Genomic DNA, 20,763 nt, shown 5'->3' with positions numbered 1-20,763 from the left:
AGTACTTCCTGTTCTTGTGTTGTTTTAACAGTAGTTCAACAGACAGACTCTGGAAAGGTATGATGACAGAACACTAAAGCCTCATCCCTTGTCTTTCATTCTCTATGGCTTCTCCCTCTGACTTCAGATAGAAAGCTCTGAGGAATCAGAGAAGGGGCAAAACCAAGTTAAAAGCTCAAAACCCTGATAGTCTATCCTCTGGTGCTGCTGCTATTTCCAAGGAACAGTAAAACTAGGTGGGATAATGAAATGAAAAGGACAACAGATATCCAGAAATATAAGGAAGCAAAATGAGAACAGAGGTGTGCATTGGATTTAGCTTCACAACTAAAAGTTTTACATTTGAAATTTCATTTGAAAGTTTTACAACTACTACTTCTTATCGCATAACAAGACAATGCTTGCCTAAGATCCCTGTTCTTATTGTGGGCTCTATTCAGCTTTATTCTTCTCGTCTCATTATCCCTCAATTCTAGCCCAAGCAAGGAAATGAAGACTGTCATCCTATATCAAGGGGCCGTGGTTCTAAGTGTACTCCACTGCCATGAAAAAAAAATTTGCTACCAAAATAAAAAGTACCACCTTGCTGTTAGTTTGTAGGAGTTTGGAATCTGAGAAATAATTTCAACAGACTGAACAGTTTCATAAAAACTCCCTGAAATTTTGCCAAAAACAAATAAGAAAACTATACTTGTTATTCCCTGCACGAAGAATCTCACCTATCAATCTCTTCAAGTTTTTCATCTATCATTGGACTCATCTGCTGGCAGATATCTGTAAATACGAAAATATTTTAAAATCTTTAAACTTAAACCACTTTAAGTCAATTTCAACGATTTTTTAACAACACCAATATGCAACACCTTGTATTACACAAAGAGAATTGAGTTTATGCTAGAGACTCTAAAAGACCTAATTTTAACACTATTCAGCACCAATATTAATATCACGTGACCAAAGGCAAAGTCAAAATTAAAACAGAAATCTCAGCATGTTCTCTGAAAGTATTAAGTTTGCAGACTGAAATTTGGAGTTATCTCAAAATCTTAAAATACCTAGAAAACTATTAATAGCTAAGTAAACTGAACTTGAGTCAGTGTATAAAATATGTAATTATGTACAGATGAGATATGAACATTTTCATTTATTTAAGCCATTTCAAAATTAAACATGTTGTGTATTTCCAAATGTGAACATTGATAACAATGAATACAATATTCTATATTCATAACCAGACTTGCTTCTATTAAAAGATTTAAGATTTATCATTTATCACAGAGATTTTTCTCCCAAATGAGTTTTTAAAATAGGCATAAAAACATTTGTTTTAATTGTTTCAAATTGCTTGGGGACTAAAAAGACACATCAACATATATCAAATGACTATATTACAAAGTTAACACAGATCATGTAAAATTTTGACCTTTAAAATCATGATACAAGAGAATTAAAACAGGAATAAGAATTCCTAACATTTTGACTCAATTAATTTAATAGGCTCTGATTTCTAATTCTGTCCTTTTCTGGACTGCCAATCTCTTCAGCCAATTTCATTAATGGGTTTATAGGAATACAAAAGACTTCCTCCTTGAACAGTATAGGCAGGTTTATAACAACACCAAGTAATATGTTTACTATGTTAACTATACTAGTCTGTTTCCCATCAGAGATTTCTAATCTCTACAAGCAAAAACAAGGCAGAAAAAAATTTAAGACATTATAAATAGCCAAAATATTCAATGACATTAAAGTAATCCCTAATATTTACTAAGTACCTTCTAAGTCCAAGAGGTCTTGGGAGTCTGGTTTTGAATCGGTTGGATCTATACTCTGGAGTACCTGCAGGGCTCTATCCATCTTATCCTAAAAAAGTAACAGGATACTTTAAAAACTCACTAGAGTTTTAATTTCAATGAATACAGAAATTACTCTGTCCAAGCATTTTCAAGGATAATACATTTTATAAGTCTTGACAGCTTAACTAGTAAACAAAAGAAGGACTCTACCTCATCTATATAAACAGGTTCAGGCTCTGATTTCTTAACTTCCTCCTCCTCTTCATCAATTACATTCAGTTTGTCCACAGGTGCTACGGAAACAAAGTAAACTTTAAGTTCTTCAGCATTTATTTTGGTATTTTAGTCATTAATTTACAAGTAGCCCGTGATTGTCCATTAAAAAAAAAAAGGAAACCCCTTAAATAGTACAGTCATTACATTTCATAATCAATATTATTATATACGTTCATTCAGTCATGCCACAAATATTTATTTATCTTCACTATGTGCCAGGCATTGTTCTAGGTACTGGAAATACACCAGTGAGTAAAACAGACAAGAATCTCTGCCCTGATGGAACTTACATTCTAGTGAAACAAGAGAGCAATATAATGGGAACTGTCATTACAGGTATTTTCCGGGAAACTGAGTATTACCAATAGGGTGAATAAAAATACAAGCGAGTAGGGTATTATCTAGTGTTATCTTGTGAGCTAATTTCAGAGTTCTATGAGTTCCTTCCACATTCTTTCCTTACTATAAAAAAAGTATTTCCTATATGAAAAAAAAAAAGACTTAATTTCAACCTATCTTTGATAATAGTCAAAGCAACACAATACGAAACTTTCATAATGAGAAGGTTGAAAAATAATATACATGCTCCCAAACTATTTAAATGTTCACAGGAATACTGCTATTAATAAAAAGCAATAATATATTTTAATAAACTAAATTCTGGTAAAAATAAAACTGTAATAAAAATCTACATAACCAAAGGACATTTAAGTCCCAACAGTTAGCCACTTATTTCAAATATTTGGCTAACTTTCAAATATGTCCTAAGGAGCAGACCTCAGCGTAACATGATATACTGAAAACCCAGCATATTTTTACTTTTAAAACTGCCGCTTAACGTTTCCAGCCTATGACAAGGGGAAATCATGATACTGGAGACCCTGAGCATGGTCTATCAAGTTATTTAAAATGGTACCTCCAATTTTCCTATCAACTTAGAGACTCAGACTGGAGGAATAAAAGTATAAACAGTAGCAAAGTACTTGGTAGTCAAATGAGTATTCACCTCCCTCAACTTCATTTTAACTAAATGTATCACTCCACTATACAAAGAGAATGTTACATACAATACATAGAGCTTTCAATTTAAGTTCTTTCTCTAGAATTGGAGGATTAACACTGACATATCCTGAGGTGAGTTACTCTAAGAAGTATCTAAGGGCAGACTGGCTGAACTTTAGAATTCCAGCTCTATCGCCTACTAGCCACCTAACCCCTCAGCCTCAGTTTCCTTATCTGTAAAATGGGGTAACAAAAGTACCTGTCTCACAGACTTGCACGGATTAAACAAAATAGTGCAAGCAAAGGACTTAGCACAATGCCTGAGACATGAATGCTTAAACACCCCTAAGCTATTTTATTTCTGATCATCACCATTGTTACTATTATTATCAGCTGTTCTTTATACTCAGCTCCCCTTATTTCCTGCCTGCAAAGCAAATGGATGCTTTCTCTGCATGGTTGACAACAGCTGAGAGGAACTGTCTGTATCTACAAAATTGAGTGAAGTTCAGAAGATCTGAACTGATCAAACCGGCAACCTTCGTGTTACTACTGTGTTTCACCGAAAATAAGACCTAACCAGAAAATAAGCCATAGCATGATTTTTCAGGATGACGTCCCCTGAACATAGTAAGCCCTAATGCGTCTTTTGGAGCAAAAATTAATGTAAGACTTGGTCTTATTTTCGGGGAAACATGGTAGCACCACGCTCTAACCAACTGAGCTAACCGGCCACCCCATAGGAACCTACTCTCTTGATTATATTATTTTATTATTGTTCCCTAGGATCAAATCAAGGTGAGGAAAAGTCTAAAACTTAGGAGTACTCCTAACCTCTGTAATCACACCTGACACTTGTCAACCAGCCCCCACCCTTGCTCCCCTCCTTCAATACTGTGGTTTCAGTGATGAATAAAACTAATATTCTTTGTACCGAACATACATTGACTGCCTCTTACCTCATAATTAGGTTGACTGAAATATTTACATGGTCACAGATGATTTTATGCCTTATATGTAACTATGTATGTTAATTCTCAAAGGATTTAAAATATGATAAAAGAAATAATTCTTGGAATCGACCTGGGTTAAATTAACCCCTAAATTTGGTAACAGGTAGGTTAAATTGTATTGCCTATAAATAAATGTTTTAAAACAAGAGTTAAATGCCAATCTACTTTATATTCAAACAGAACCACAAAATTCAAGTGTAAAAAGCTTTAACAGATTGAACCTTCCCTAGTATTTCACTTACCTGCTTCAGACTCCATGTTTAAATTAGTGGTTACAAAATTAGACGGGAAGAGTCCTATTCCTCTGTGATTTTCTCCTTTCCACCAATTGGCATCACTGAAAATACAGTGTAAAAATGTCATTTGTTCCTCTACATTTTAGTGCACTAGATTCAAGAGGGATTAAAATAAAAATTAAATTTAGCCTACTTTTAAAACTACTAGTTCACATCCAACTATATTTTAAAGTAGTTCTTAAATTTAATAAAAAGATGTAGAAAAGCACAAATAAACATTCAAATTTCTGTACTTAAATTTAGAACCAATTAGCAATTAGTTCATATTTGATTCTAGGCTTTTAAAATAGTAAAACATTATGGATAACACTGAAGTCCCTTTTATCAACAACCCCACATCTATCCTACCACATCACCACCATAAAGCGGGTGTACAGCCTTTCTGCCAGCAGTGTTCCTCATTTACAAATATCTATAACCATCTCTATATACGCAGATGTTAATCACTATGCATCTTTTTAATTTTATATGTTTATACTTTCAGATCTTTTATTCAGATGTTTATCCTGTTAAAATCAAAGTTCCATCACATAAATATGGCATATTTGATTTATCCATTCCCATACAGATGGACATTTAGGAAATTCCAGTTCTTCACCATTACAAACATTAGAATAATGATCACTCTAGATTCTGGGGCACACATGCAACAATGCTCTATGCTTATGCACAAACATGGACTTGCTGGGCCACAGGATGTAAGCATTTTCCATTTTCCTAAATATTTCCAAATGTTCCCTAAACTGGGGTGGCAATTCACCATCCTCTCTCTGTCCCTCAGCAGCATGTGAGAATGTCATTTCTCCCAATGAACTACCCAAGCAGCACTTGCTATCAGACAGGAAAGAAATCGTCTCTCAGTGCCGTGCTCATTTGCACCTCCTGACCAGCCAAGTGTGTCTGCCGGCTTGCAGAGCGCTTCCTCTGTCAAGTCACAGCTCACGTCGTCCGTCCATTTTCCTTCATCCACTGGGTCCTTTGTCTTTTTTCATGGATCTATAGGCATTCTTTACGTATTCTGGATAGCAATTGTTTGTCTGAACTATTAAAATACCTTCTCCAATGCCACATGTCTTTTAACATATGTTTATGGTTTCTTTTATTCTGTTATTAAATTTAGCAATCTTTTCTTTTATGGCTTACAGTTTAAAAAAAAAAATCTTTCTCTATTCCTGCACTCCTAAATCGCTTCGCCTATATACTTGTGTTTAATATTTTTAGTTCTTTTTTTATCCCTTTCCCTTGTTTAGGTCTTTAACTCATCTGGAAATCTTATGTACAGTGTGAAGCCAAATCAAATTTTGTTTTATTTTTAAAACAAAATTTTATTTTGCTTTATTCTGTATATTTCACACCAGCAAAATATACTAAATAATGTATCATTTTTTCTACTGATTTATGATATCCTATCTTTAAAACAGCAAGCTGCTATGTGTTAACAAGCCTATTTCTGGATTCCGTCCTGTTGCAATAGTATATATATTTACTACAGCTTATTAATATACCTTGATACTTGCCAGGGAAAGGACCCTCTATGTTATTATGTACCTTCACATTTCTATATTAATATTAAAAATTTTCAAGTTCTCTGGAAAAACGTCTTGTTGGGATTTTAATTAGAAATGCACTGAATTTATGCATTCATATGGGAAAAATTAAATCTTTATACTGAGGTTCTTTCACCATGAACATGGTATCTCTATATTTACACAAATATAAATAAATGTATCATATATATTTATATTCCTTTATATCTTTTATATAAACCACTTTTATATAATTTTCTCCATAAAGGACTTAACACATCTTTGCTAGGTTTCCCTATTCCTAGATCATTCATAACTTTTGTTATTATTGAGAATGGAATTTTTTTCTATTACACTTGCTAAATAGTTGTGATTATAGAGTAAAGCAGACCACTGACTTTGTATGGTGAACTTGTATCCACCAAACTTAATGAATTCTTACCAGTTTTAATAATTTGTCCATTGATTCTTTTCGACTTTCTATATGGACAATCATAGAATCTGGCAATAATGGTTAGTTTATTCCTTTCCAATAATTTGACTTATTGAGCAAGCAGTCTTAAGATGAAACTTAAGGATAAATTAACTTCTATGATTCTAAATTAAAAAGTACCACAAAGATACAAAAAGAGCTGTATATCACCCAAATTCTTAAAACCAGAACGTAACTGATATATTGACAGTCCCAAAAGTATCATATCTGCTGATGTCTGTAGAGGACAAGAAACTCTATCTCACATACATACTTTCTTAAGTTGAACTTTCCATTTAAAAGGAGAGCTGAACTTAGAGGAATTTTTACGTAAAACTAGAGAACCCAAACCTTTGAAACAGACGCATGGAATGTACTTGAAACTATCCACAATTTTATGTGTAGCCTTCCTTAGTGGTCCTAGGAATGTAGGGTAATTTCCCACTCAACCACTACTGCAAACTCCTTGAAATGTAACAGCAGGCAGAACCACCAAACGCCATTCATGTCAAAGCACGACGAATCCTCCCCAGCCCTAATCCAGCTTTATGTTCTCGCCACTGGCAACCAGCTGATTCTATGGAGCGTTAATGGCACAAAATATTGTTCAATTTTAAATTCCTAAATTAATTTGACAATATAGTTTTATATAAACCATTTGGTAATTAAGGAAAATTTTATTGCAGCATTTATATTTACAGTTTTTTATGTTAAGAAAGAGAGTAAGACTCAGCTGAATGAAACATGATTTAAGTGTAAGAGATGTAAACTCTACCTTCCACAAACTGATTATTCAGTTAACATTTATGAAAGCCCACCAAGGAGGGATAGTGACATCCACAAAGCACTGAAGTTACAAAGATAATTAACAAAGAGTTTCTGCCCTCCAGAAATTTAAAATCCAGTGTAGTATTTCTCAGCCCTCCCCTACCACCTAAGAACACGTTACCTTGCTTTACCTCTGGGGGTCTGTTTTCTCCTTCCCACTTTCCTCCCACCCCAGAAGTGCTGACTATGTTCAGAATCAGCTCATCCAGCAGAAGAGACAGAGGTAAAGAAGTAATTACAATACAATATGAGAAATGCTATCACTTATGTTCAGGGAACCATAGCAGCACCAAGATGGAACTCCTGACTCTACTGGGAACTAAAGGCAGAGAAGGGTTTAGAGGCTTGTCAGAGGAAATCAAATTTGACGTGGGTTTTAAGGTTAAGTACGCACTCACCAGGAGAAAAAGGGAATTAAGGCTGTAGAAATAAAAATGCCTTGCTGCCAGTATGGAGAAGCAAGAAAATAAAAGTACAAAAAACCAAAACACTTTGCATACTGAGATAAACAAAAAACAGTTATCTTGTCTCATTTTAGGTCTCAAAGTAAATGTCTCTCTGACTTCTTAACTAAAACGACGTTATCTGCTGACTTTTACAACGGCAAAGGCTAAAGATAAGCGATGTCCTTTATGGATATGATAATCACGCGAGAAAAGTACTATTCCTACCACAAACATACAAATAGGAAACCTGGAAACCTTGGTTGTGAGTGTGTGTGTGTGTGTGTGGGGGGGTCTTCTCCTTAAAATACCTGCTTTATTTTTTTAATTTGGGGAGCCAATCCTTCCAAAGCCTGGACTCCCTTGCAAACTTTCCTTGCAAGTAAAGTCTCTTTTCTTTTCTAAATGCATTTGCTTCTTCTGACAGACCTTTCTAAGCAGAGAGAACCAAGTGTACAATGCCACGGAAGTCTAGTCACAACATGGCATTTCTGGAACTGTAAGAATTCTACTTGGTGATTTGAAATGGTACATACAGAACAAACAAGGAGTGGTGAGATAAAGCTAAAAATGGAGAAAGTGTAAAGCTTTTTTGGTATACTGTTAATAAGAAACACGTGTCTTTTTTAATCAGCTCAGCGTCTCTTGATTTGAAGTCCAAGAATGATGTATTTTCACGGGACTTCAAGATCTATGTGTGAAATTTTTCATTTTGTGCTTTCATTTCCACAGCAAATATGAATACAATGAATATATTCTGGACCATCTAGAGGACTTCCGTTTAACCTAAGATTTTCCCTTAACTCTAGTACCCAAGTTTCCATTTTTGTTTAAAATCGTGCCAGTGATAACCAATTACCCAGAATGACAACATTTAACTAAATACACTGATGACCATGTCTGTGGCAATTTTAAGATTGGGATATCCTATCTTTAAAATGACAGCAATCAACCTACATATTCCATCATATTCATGTTGAATTCTCTCAGCAGTTACAAAGAAAAACGTTCTCTTCTGCAGTGCCAAGTCTCAAATGAAAATAGTTTTGTTTGAGTCTGTTATTTATAATGAATTTGTGCTTTAATTAGACATCAGTGAAAACAACACGGGCAGCACAGTAACACAGCCCTTGACTCACTGCAAGCTTGTAGACTATAACGGGTATGGAATACCACACCCACACAAACGACATCAAGGGCTACAGTAGGCATGAAGGATTCACCAAGTTACAAAAGAAAAACTCAGAGAACTGAGTTATCACAGCACAGGGCATTAGGCACGTGCTGGAGGTAAGGGATAAAGGACCCATGTACTGAGGAAGTACCACTGACCAGTACTCTATTCACCTTGTGAACAGCAATTTATTTGAGAAAAGTTTCTTATTACATAAAAGTAATGCTCAAAATTTGAATTTCAAAGCAAAAACTACTCTTTAGTTTTGTTTCTATTTATTTTATAAATGTCTTTAATTTTCTAGTTGTATAAGAGTATCAGAAGTGTAAACCTAAGCTTTTTGGTAAACATCCTAACTAAAACTACACTCAGAAGTGTGACATTTCAGACGGTCAGCGTTCAGAGCCCACACCAGCTCTTTACCTTCGTATCTATTTCCTCTTCTCCAGGAGTCATGTGCTCCATCCCAAATGACTATTTTTTAAAAAAAGCAAAAAGCTTTTGTGAACATAGTGTTATCCTGACTGCCTAAGAGACCTTTTTTTTGTGTTCTGTTATTGCGAAATTTTTCCTGTCCTGTCAAAAATCAATCAAACTTCATCTGAAATGGACCCTGGATAATCCTTTCTCCCAGAAGCTTGCACTGTATGTGAGTCTGCTCTCTTCTGGACCCCAACACTACCTCTTCTACAGCACTCACAGTCTGCATTCCATCAATTACCTGGAGAGTAACTGTAACCCCCTTCTTTTATTCTAGGTTTTATGAAGACAGAACTGTGTCCTCATTCGTTTTTATTAAAACAGGGCCTATTACAGAACATTTTCTCAATAAATAGTTACCACAGCAAAGTAAACCATTTTTGTGTATTTACCCATTTAAAAATACACTAAAGGAATCCTTACTAAGCTATTTATAACGTATACCAAATACATTTGCAATATCTGTTCATAGCGACAAGCTATTAAGTCTCACTCTTGTTAAATTCCATCCACTTCTTTTAAAAGCACAGTAAAGACTAGAGTTAGGCCCAATGTAGACAGATCTATTCTTTATTACAACTTTAAATGATAGAGAAGTTATGAGGGAGAGTAGAGCAGCAGATTAAGAATTGGGAAGGAGCCGGGCATAGCTTTTGGTTGCTTTGATCAAAGGTAATATAGCTATATTTCTTTTTAAAGTTTATTTCCCAGTAATTTGGTATACATGACTCTCAATGTAAATGCTTTCAGATGACTGAATATTTGTTTCCCAATCATGATAATCAACAGTATCATTTAGTACACCTTTTATCCAACATACAAAGTAAAACCAATTTTAACAAAAGGATAAGAAACTCACATAACCTAGTCTAACTTTTATTTTAGAAAAAAATAATTAAGATATGAAAAGGTTCTATGATGATTTAAATACACCAAAGTCAAAGAGCTAAATATCCAGGATTCTAAAGTAAGGGTATTATATTTAACTTCAAAATATTCCAGAAATAATGATTTAAAACATACCTGTCATCCAAAACAACAATAATTTCACCATGTTTAAAGGTGAGTTCATTGTCCTCAACGGCTTCAAAGTCATACAAAGCTCTCACTTTCCTTGCAACTTTATTATTTAATTGAATTTCTGCAGATGGATATAAGGATTTTGTTTCTGTGTGCTGCTGCTTCTGCTCTTGCAACGATAATTCAATAGCTAGTTTGAAAAATTAAAATGCAAAATAAGATAGAATTCTGATTTTTTTTAAAGTTCAAAAGGAAATATTAGATAACATAATATTTAATAAGAATAAATCAAATGAATATTTTATTTGTCCAATTAAATACTAAGCAGCTAACTTTCATGAGGGACAGAGAATCATGACTTTTTTAAAAATAAAGTTTCTGCTCATTCATTATAACAGACTGTCATATCCAGCAGCTATTATTTTTATAGCAAACAGATTGTGACATTATAATATGGGTAGCTTTCCATATAGGACAGCCATGAACATATTTCTGTGCTTGACTCATAACTCTGGCATTAAAGAAAAGGTGAAATGTAATCTCTCCAAAGGTAGGTCATGAAATACATATTACTGACAAGGAGAATGAATTAAATTAATTTATATCATGTCAATTGTTTTCCTTACTTTTAGACCCTACAAGTTTTTAAATTTTAATACTAAAAGGATACTCAGTTTTATTATGTTTTTTATTCTAATAAATTGTTCTGGCAAGGAGGTTTTAAGCAATACTAAATTACTCATTTGATCATTTACCTTTAGCTATGTCTTCATCTTCTTTGTTTTTGTTTGATGACAAACCATTCTTGGCAGCCACTGAGACAGTCTGTAAATGTACAAGTGAAATGAACAGAGCTACCCTTTTACAGAAAACACAAGCTCTAATCAATCACACATGCTAATTTAAAATAAAACTGATATAACTGATTTTCATTTAAAAGTTCTTTATGATTGTTTTAAGTAGGTGTTTTCAAATACTAAAATAAAACATCAGAATTTTCAAGAAAATATTATAAACACATGAAGGGCACAGAATGGCTTCCATTTTGCATAGATGTAATTATCGGACACAGAGCTTGGCATACAGAAAGTACTTAAACACGAATCTTTCCTGACTGCACTTCCTGATCTCACCTAGCCAAGGTCTCTTCCTCAGTGAGAGGTGCTAGATTGCTACAGGTAGGTGAGGAGCTACAAGAGAAGGGGCAGCAAGAAGCCACAGTAACTACTGAAGAGGAGGAGGGAGGACAAAAACAACACGTGCAGGTCTAGGAAGTCACGCGATGCCTCTTTTACCACTGGGTTTGAACGGAGGTGGCTCTCTGGGCACAGTAGAGGGCTACGGAAGGTCATGCGTAACTTAAAGGCATGGAAGACAGAGGTGTGCAGGATTCTGAACCATCCAGCAGCTCTTTCACACAGATTTTTGAGAATGACATGCAGAAAGGACAAGGCAGGGAAAGTACTTGCTTTTTATTACTTGTAAGACTTTTTGTCCCAAAATTCTACCTTGAATCCTTAGGTTTGGTCAGTTATAAAGATTTTGTTTCTTTAGTCTACAATCTAAAATTAAAAAATACACATAGTACTCTTCTTAGTCTCTTTCCCTAGCCCATATTCTAATATTAAGTGAACGGCAAGAGGCACTGAGAACCCAAGATATAATGTGTTTTGTCCCACAGACCTAAGTCACTACATGACTCATTATCCCTCCCTCCACCTGTCCTACTAAAGCCATCCCTTATCACCCCAAGTAAATGTCTAGTCTTACAGTTCCACTCATCTTATATGTAAACCATTCATTCCAGACCTATTCACTCTTCAACAAACAGGTCTTGAGCTTTCTCAGTTCCACAAATTTGTTCATGCCATTCCTCCCTCAATCTGACCTCTTTACTCCTCGTTACCTATTGAAATACATTCCAGTTTAAAAATTCTACTGCTTCACCTTCTTCACCATCCCAGTCTATAGTTACTTCTCTCTCCTGGCATCGAGTCTTTGTAGCCCTCATCCATATTTGTCACATAATTTAGTTATTTTTCACATGTATACAAGGTGTGATCAAAAAATACAGTGATTGCTGCTGCTGTGTGCCACCCAACGGAAAGGCAGGAATCTTCAATATGGGAAGCGGTGAGTGGAACCTTAGTAACAGTGTGTGACAAGTTTCAACTTGTTCAGTGCAGTCAGTCGGGTGTGAGCTACGGTTGAGAGAAGGTGTGTTTTAAAGTGTGCCGTAAATTATCCTCCATCATGACAACACTCCGTGTCACACATCGCTTCTGGTATGGGATTTCTCTCAAATAAAAATATTAGGGTGTATCCTCATGCACCTTATTCACTGGATCTGGCACCAAGCAACTTCTGGCTCTTCCCCAAATTCAAAATGATTCAGGACATCGAGGTGGCCATGACAGTGCAACTAAAGACATTCACGAAAGAGGACTTCCAGGACTGTTTTAGAAAGTGTCAAGAACGATGGAATAAGTATGTTTGAAGCGAGGGGGAGTATTTTGAGGGGAATTAATGGCAATATGTCTTTTACTGTAATAAATTTTTTAAAATTTAAACATTCACCGTATTTTTTGATCATACCTCATACATCTACCCTTCAAATGTATTATAAATTTTTTGAACAGAAGGCCCTCTCATACATCTATGCCTCTGCATGACTCCAGAATAGCATTAAACAGATTATTTACGGCTGAGTCACTTCTCAAAGTTCTGATATGTAGAAGAAATTCACTCAACAATTAGAACATCTACTAAATATAAGGCACTATGCTAGATAGGCACTTGGAGAGTGAAGGTGGGTGACGATTAAAACAGATGTTGCCCAACTTTTAGATAAGATACATACCTTCAGAATAGTATGGGATCAACCATGGGTTTAAATGAATCTCTTACCTGAGAACCTGCTGGAGGAAAAGCAACTCCTTCTTCTTTCATAGACTTAATAGTTGCAGATATCAGACTAAACTGAGGATCCTTCTGAAATTCTTCTGACCACTCCACCATTAAAGATTTCAGTTTTTCACATACTTTAGGATGAGCCTTTTAAAGAAAAGGCAAAGAAAAAAAAACTGTGGTTAAAGTAAGTATTTGAATTATTTAACAAAAAGAATTATCACCAAAATTTTCTTTAATCATATGAACATGAACAAAAGTCCACCAATCCCTACCTAGCCTAGATGAGTAACTGATAAATGCCTATTTATATTTTAAAATACAATTGTTTCTTGCAAAATTACCCTTTTTGAACACCAATTTCTAAGTCGTCTAATAATGACAAGTCTTTTATATTCAAGGTTATTCTATGTTTTCTTAATGTTCTCAGTATTAAATTAAGCTTTTCATAGTCAACTAACTGAAAATTCTAGGATTTTTGCCACTAATAGCATGAGAATGGCGCTTCAGATTCCATCTCAAAGAAAGCAATACCAACAACCCTATAGTGTACCTCACCCCTCTAGAATAAAGGCCCCCTTTACTCGCCAAGTCTAATGGGAATCAGTACAGAATGGTGGCTAGTTTGGACTCTGCAGTCACAGAAACCTGGATCTGAACCTCAGCTATGCCACTTACTAAATGCGTGACCTTGGACAAGTCACTTAACTTCTAAGCCTCAATTTCTGCATTTATAAAATAATGACAAGAGAATCTGACTTCTAAGTGTTATTAAAAGCATTAAGCAAGATAGCATATGTAAAATGCTTAAAGCAGTGACTGCTACCTCACCCTCAATAAAGATTAGCTATTATCACCAGCACATGTGCTTTAGGGAGGAAAATAATTTTTGGTGCTACAAATGATAACATCAAATTTCAGAACAGGTAGTTTATTTCACTTCAAATTTATCTAAAAATGATTTCATTTATAATACAGCTTTATTAAGGCTATATATAGTTAAAATGACAGAGAGTATATGTATTCTTTAATGACTTAAATTTCTTCTTTTTAAAATTTACCTTATTTTTTATCACAGCACGTACTTCTGTTGCAAAATCACGGGAACATACTTCTAAATGAAATATCTTTCCACAGTTTGCCACACAAGCCCCAAGAAGCTATTAAATTAAAATAAAAATCAATATGCAAATGTTGAGATATTATCTTACTTAACTTACTAAAATAAATATACATTTAAAATGGGTCAAATAATAACACGACTTTTACTTACAGTCAATGCTTGCAGAGCAACATGAGGAACCTTATGATTTACCCGTTTCATTATGGCTTTTAGGCAATCTTTTGCTCTAAGAAAAAATGAAGGAGGTTAAGTATTTATTCATAACTTCAAATCAAATGTTAAAAATATAAGATATTTTACTACCAAATAACTTTAAATTTAATAACTGCAAATTCACTTTGTTAAAGGAATAAATCTACAAAATAATGTTACACAATCTTTTGCTCATAGACTTGTAGGGAAAAAAAAAAAAACCTTGCTGCAAAGGTTATATATTCCAAAACCAAGAGCCAAATCATTTCAAAGAATGGTCAACACAAGAGAATTCTACCTTTTCAATTGTTTAAGACAGACTTAGCTTTCAAACAGCAAATTCTTATCTTGAAGAAAAAAAAAAAGGCAACATAGTCTTAAAAGGTTTAAGTACAAACATACATGAAAACACCATGAAAAGCTGTAATGCCAAAACAAATGCTTTCATCAGTCTTTTCTAAACGTCTAAAGTATAAGCAGTCAGCTTAATTGTTGCACTCTCCCCCCAAAGCACCCTTTTTTATATTCACTTTTTTCATTACGTTATTATATTTACCTATTCATTACTGAAAGGCTTTTTCAGCATATTACCTATTATGTTATTATATTTACCTACTTCATTATTAAAAGGCTTCCCTTGTGTCTAAGTCACGAGGGAATTCCCTAAACAACTAATCTACTCATTGTTAACATGTGTCTCTCTACTGCATCCAGGCTTTATGTATTGTAATATATCTCAGGTTTTTAGTTGAATTCTCTTCCATTTGCTCTTTCAGGATAAAGTTAATTTTTAAATCCTACCACCAAGATCTCTTTATTTTTATCCCCCCAAAAGTAAAGAGTAAAATCCCCTTTTCCAATCAAAGTTACATCAAGAAAAGTGACACAGACTAATTAAGCTCCTAGAATTCACTGGGCATGACCAGGCATCTTACCCATTAGGAGTGCTTCCAACTTTGTCACATATGTCCATAATAAGGCTCCAATCTTCCGTAGTGTTGTACTCATTTGTGGCTTTTTCTATAAGACATTAACATACACAAAAATTATGACATGTCTTATGTAACACTAAAATACCAAGAAAGAACTATGAAAAAACTTCAGAAGGCAGAATACTTTTACTAATTTCAATTTTAAACTGTATAATTAAATGAATTAAATGCTTGAAGGTACACCAATAAAATGCCTTCTAAATATAGTTAAGGAATACTAAATAAATTACAAATTATCAATAATCCTCTCAAATTTTAATTTGGAAGAAAGCCTTTTATTAAAAATGTGTCATCATGTAAGGAAACACGGATTAAACTGTTCACTGAATCATTGTTTCTAAGAGCAAAAGAAAATATATTAATATAGAAACTCATACAATGGAGTGTGTAAATAAGTTATGCAGAACTAAATGTACAAAAATGTGTAAATCTCAAAATCTAATGATTTGTTTTTGCTTATGCTGAGTTAAAAAAAAGTTAACAGAATATATAACATTCACATGAACTTTTTAAACAGCTTTATTGAAATATAATTCACATCCCAATACAATTCACTCATTTAAAGTGTACAATTTAATATTTTTAGTATAATTATAGACTTGTGCAACTATCACTGCTATCTAATTTTAGAACATTTTTATAACCCTAAAAGAAATCCACTTGCAGTCATAGCCCATTCTCACCCAATACTCTTAGTTCTAGACAACCACTGATCTACTTTCTGTCTCTATAGGTTCCTATTCTGGACTTTTCATATAAATAGAATCATGCAACATATGGTCTTTTGTGACTAGCTTCTTTTATTTAGTATAATGTTTTCAAGGGTCATCCATGTTGAAGCATGTATCAGTACTTCCTTTCTTTTTATGGCTGAATATTATTCCACTGTATTGATATACCTCATTTTATTTATCCATTCAACAGTTGATGAACTGTTGGGTTTTGTGTTTTTTTTTAATTTTGGGAGTAATATGAATAATACAATGCTGCTGTGAACATGTGTGTACAAATTTTTGTGTGGATGTATGTTTTCCTATCTCTAGGAGAATTGCTCAGTCTCACGGTAACTCTATTTAATTTTTTTAGGATCTGGCAGTTGTCCAAAGCATCTGTACCATTTTACTAATATATTCTCACCAGCAATATAAGAACGTTTCACAAAACGTCTTAAAACATTTAAAAAATACACTATATTCTTTAGATATACATACAAAGATACTAAAAATATTAACATATGCATGAGAATGATAAACATCAAATTGGAGGTGGACGGGGGATCACATGGGGTATACGGGGCTTAATTATATTTATTAAGTTTTGTTTAAGTTCTGAAGTATCCAGAAATTACTTTATTCTCAGTATTTTTTCGTGGTCTGAAATAATTTATGATCAAAATAAAAATTTTAAAGTAAATTTTTTAAAAGCATGATTAGAATATAATGACTGAATTATGTAGCATTTTTTACTCTTAACTTTTACAAAAGTTCAATATCAAGAGATACAATTTTTTTCCTGCTAGTATGGGGACAAGGATATGAAAATTACCACTTAAAAATTTTTTCTTTGTCTTTTCCCCTTTACATCCTATAATTTCAAACAGTCAAACCTGGGTATTACATACATATAAGCTTATCACAGTGATAAGCAGAAAGGATAGTGGAATCTAAAGTAGTTCCTTTTATAAAGGCAATGGATAATAAAAGAAGCCAAAAAATAAACAGTTTAGAGCCACACTGTGCAAGCAGTAAAGAGAAACACAGAATCCAGTGAACCTCAGTTACATGGTGGAACTCATTTTTAAAAGCCATGTAAATTGCTTAACACGATGGACAGAAAGCAATTATCTTGACATACATGATGAAGAGAAGCTGGAGGTTTTAGAAAATATATTTTTGCCTTGCGTAAGTTCTAAACTCAAGTACCAAGCTATGTAGGTGGAAACGTTATCTACTCAGGTCCAGCTTCTTCCCTTGTACAAAGACGATTAATTCTTCTACATGGAAAGTCTGACCAGGATGTATTTTTTTAGAAGTTTAAAATGGTTAACTATTTCTTAATAACATACCTAATAAACTCAGTGAATTCAAAAGTAACAGACAAGAAAAAAATCTAATTCTACCAACCTCTTTTAAAACTATGATGCGTATCTTTCCAGACTTCTACACATTTATATGGAGAAATAATAAAAATATGTGCACAACTAAATAAAACAGGATCATAGATATGAGGTGGCCAAAGACAGGAACCCAAAACTGATAATCCTCTTCCTGCCAAAGTTATGAGTAAGTTGAGAAACAAAGAATGAAATACCATTGTTATTACTAACAGAAGCTCCAGGTGCACTGGACAAACGGGTTTGCTAACAGAGAACCCCAGACAGAGGTGGGCAGGCCTTAGCACTACATAGAGGCAGACCTCTCCCTGCAGGGGGGAGACTGCGTAACTTATTCCCTCAAGAAACAGAGGAGAAATCAGTCAATGGCTGTGGAAAGACTAGCTCCTACTAGGACAAAGGGCATCAACAGGGCCAGTTACTTGCAAATTTACCCATCAGATAAGTCATTCCACCAGTGGTGGAGTGAACAAAGAAGGTGCAGACTCAGGGCGACACTAATGGATGGAACTCCCTTCTTAGGAAGGAAACCTCAGGGATAAAGTATTTCCTACTAACATCATATTAAATGAATCATTTCCTAACCTGCATTTCCACTTATCGTAAACTTCTCTCCATGTTCATAAATATACATTTGTACCAATATGTTTAATAGCTGCATGATGTACCATTATATACGGTGGCCAAAAAGTGCTTATACAAGCTGGTGAGAAGTTATGTGCAAACTGTGGTTTTAAAGCCATCAAGTACCCAGCCTCTCCTTTGTTACATTCACTGGTATCATTCACAGTGATGCTCTACACAGAACAAATACAAAATACTTAGAAGACGTCAGGATTTCACACACAAGCTTTTCTACAGATGTTTCATAGCTAAGTGCTTTGTCTTGCCTATCATCTATCTCTGCCACCACTTCTCTTCCTCCCTACAGCCCTCAGAATGAATGCAGGCCCCATTACGGAAGGAATTTTTTGTTTAATTTTGTTCTATTTTGTTCACGATTATTACTCCAAGTGGAGAGAAAAGGATCTGGGCACACTGTAGGTGCTCAGGGTTTGTTCAATGAATGATGCTGCTTGCTCCTCCATACTCTACCACCCGGCCACAATGGTGGGAAACAATAGCAGAGCTTCTGAGTATACGAACTACAAGAACTTTTATGATGCCCAATGTAGTCTCAGTGAAGTCTGTGCAAAGTTCCAGACCAACAAGAGCTTCACCACTGAGAAGACAAACATCTCAGAAGCAGCACAGGATCAAGCTTCAATAACAACACCATATGACAACAAAAGGCAACAGCACCAATGGGCGTGTGAGGTTTTAGTTCTCTGCTTGCTTACTGAACAGGAAAAGATAATACCTGTAGGAGTCGCAATGGGGAGACGGTAAATGGGGAAGGAAATGCCTCAGAAGGGAGGCAAAGCAAGACACGGAAGCAACTCAAGTGTCCTTCAACAGACACTTGGATAAAGATGTGGTACATGTACACGACGGAATACTACTCAGCCATAAAAAAGATGACATATTGCCATTTGCAACAAGATGGATGGATCTTAAAAGTATTATGCTAAGTGAAAAAAGTCAGATGGCAAAGGACAAGAATTGTATGATTTTAATCATATATGGGATATAAAACAAAAAGCAACAAATGAACAAACAAAACATAAGAAAAAAACAAATTCATAGACACAGACAACAGAATGGTGGTTACCAGACAGGACAGAGAGGGTACAGGGAATCAAATCCAAGGTGATGGAAGGAGATCAGACCTTGAGTGGTGAGCACACAATAAATAGTGTTATATAGACGTTGTATTATAAAGTTGTACACCTGAAATTGACATAAAAAAAAAAAGTGACCCCCGACAGCCATCTCAGAGCCAGTGCAGCCATGTGAGCACACAGGAAGACGACGACTATCTACAAATCAGAAAGCTGGCTCTCTGATTCAGACATCAAATCTGCCAGCATCTTGATCTTGGACTTCCCAGCCTCTGGACTGTAAGAAATAAATTTGATTACTGAGAAAAAAAAAAAAAACAGGGAGGCAAAGAAATTCTTGTACAGTAATATACAGATGACTACATTTTTTGAGTCTAAAGAGCAAATCACATCTACGATGTATGACTTGCCAGCTTCATGCTCGTATTTTCTCTTTGCTTATGATGGTATTTTGTTTTTGCTGTACAGATCTATCATGCTTTTTTTATAGTATCATTTGGCACAGTGTTCAGAACTACCTTAAGATTAAATATTCATCTATATTCTCTTTTATATATACACCATTTCTCTTTTACGAATAAATCTTTAGTCTACTCTGGAATCACATTTAACACAAGGGATGAGGCAGAAATAGGAAAATATTTTTTTTAATTATTTGCAGTAGTTCCAACATCTAAGTATCTATCCTTTCTCTCTTATCTGAGAAGCCAGAATCATTAATTACCAAATTTTGTCAGTACACATGTGTATGAGTGCAAATACACACACACACACACACACACACACAATTTTGGCCTGTGATATACAATTAAATGTGAAGCCTATTCAATACCCCAAAACCCTTCCAATAATTTCAAAAATATCTAAACAGAATATTTTTACTTGATTTAATTTTATAGAAAATGGAAAAATCCTGATATGAATACTGTAGGGAGTTTACTCTCTACAAATAGAGGGCTCACAATTACTCTTTTTAAAATGTATAAAATCTGAAGACTTTATAATGGCCTGCCAAAAACGATTTCATTTTTCAAGTGAAAAATAACAGTTAAATTATGTGCTTAGAGGAGTATTTTAAACTCCTGAAAAAATTTTAAATATTATAATTAAGGAACATTCTCTTACAGCATGTCACTGTGCCTAGTGTTGGAGCCGAATCTCACATTATCCTGTGTCAAATGCATAGAGTGAGAGAGTTAAAAGAGCCCTCCTGGGGCCTACATGCTAAATTTCCAGGGTTGGTGGGTGTAAGTCGTAACATTTCACCACCAGGTTTTGATTACAGCATATAGAGAACCTCAAATACCCAGTGAAATACTTCAGGAACATTCTAACAATATAAAGAATCAGTCCATCAATACTTGTAAGGAACAAAAAGGCTCCCCCCAC

The 20,763-nt window shown here is 34.5% G+C and overlaps 1 protein-coding gene across 2 annotated transcripts in view; it reads right to left on the bottom strand.

Moving 5' to 3' along the window:
• Positions 1-20,763, bottom strand: part of STAM2 (signal transducing adaptor molecule 2) — a 43,089-nt gene that overhangs the window by 8,670 nt on the left and 13,656 nt on the right. The window contains exons 2-11 of one of the 2 annotated variants that reach the window (XM_033112594.1): positions 15,484-15,568; positions 14,507-14,582; positions 14,295-14,393; positions 13,234-13,380; positions 11,082-11,151; positions 10,330-10,516; positions 4,330-4,424; positions 2,007-2,089; positions 1,776-1,863; positions 720-774 (exon numbers count right to left, since the gene is read on the bottom strand). In XM_033112594.1, coding sequence (XP_032968485.1) covers positions 720-774; positions 1,776-1,863; positions 2,007-2,089; positions 4,330-4,424; positions 10,330-10,516; positions 11,082-11,151; positions 13,234-13,380; positions 14,295-14,393; positions 14,507-14,582; positions 15,484-15,568 — 985 coding nt within the window. The remainder of the gene's footprint in view (positions 1-719; positions 775-1,775; positions 1,864-2,006; positions 2,090-4,329; positions 4,425-10,329; positions 10,517-11,081; positions 11,152-13,233; positions 13,381-14,294; positions 14,394-14,506; positions 14,583-15,483; positions 15,569-20,763) is intronic. The other variant, XM_033112595.1, reaches the window with a different exon arrangement.

The sequence above is a fragment of the Rhinolophus ferrumequinum genome, chromosome 8, assembly GCF_004115265.2.
Source record: "Rhinolophus ferrumequinum isolate MPI-CBG mRhiFer1 chromosome 8, mRhiFer1_v1.p, whole genome shotgun sequence".
Taxonomy (NCBI): Eukaryota; Metazoa; Chordata; class Mammalia; order Chiroptera; family Rhinolophidae; genus Rhinolophus; species Rhinolophus ferrumequinum.
Note: the sequence above shows the minus strand (reverse complement) of the source record. Positions and strands in the feature narration are given on the sequence as shown.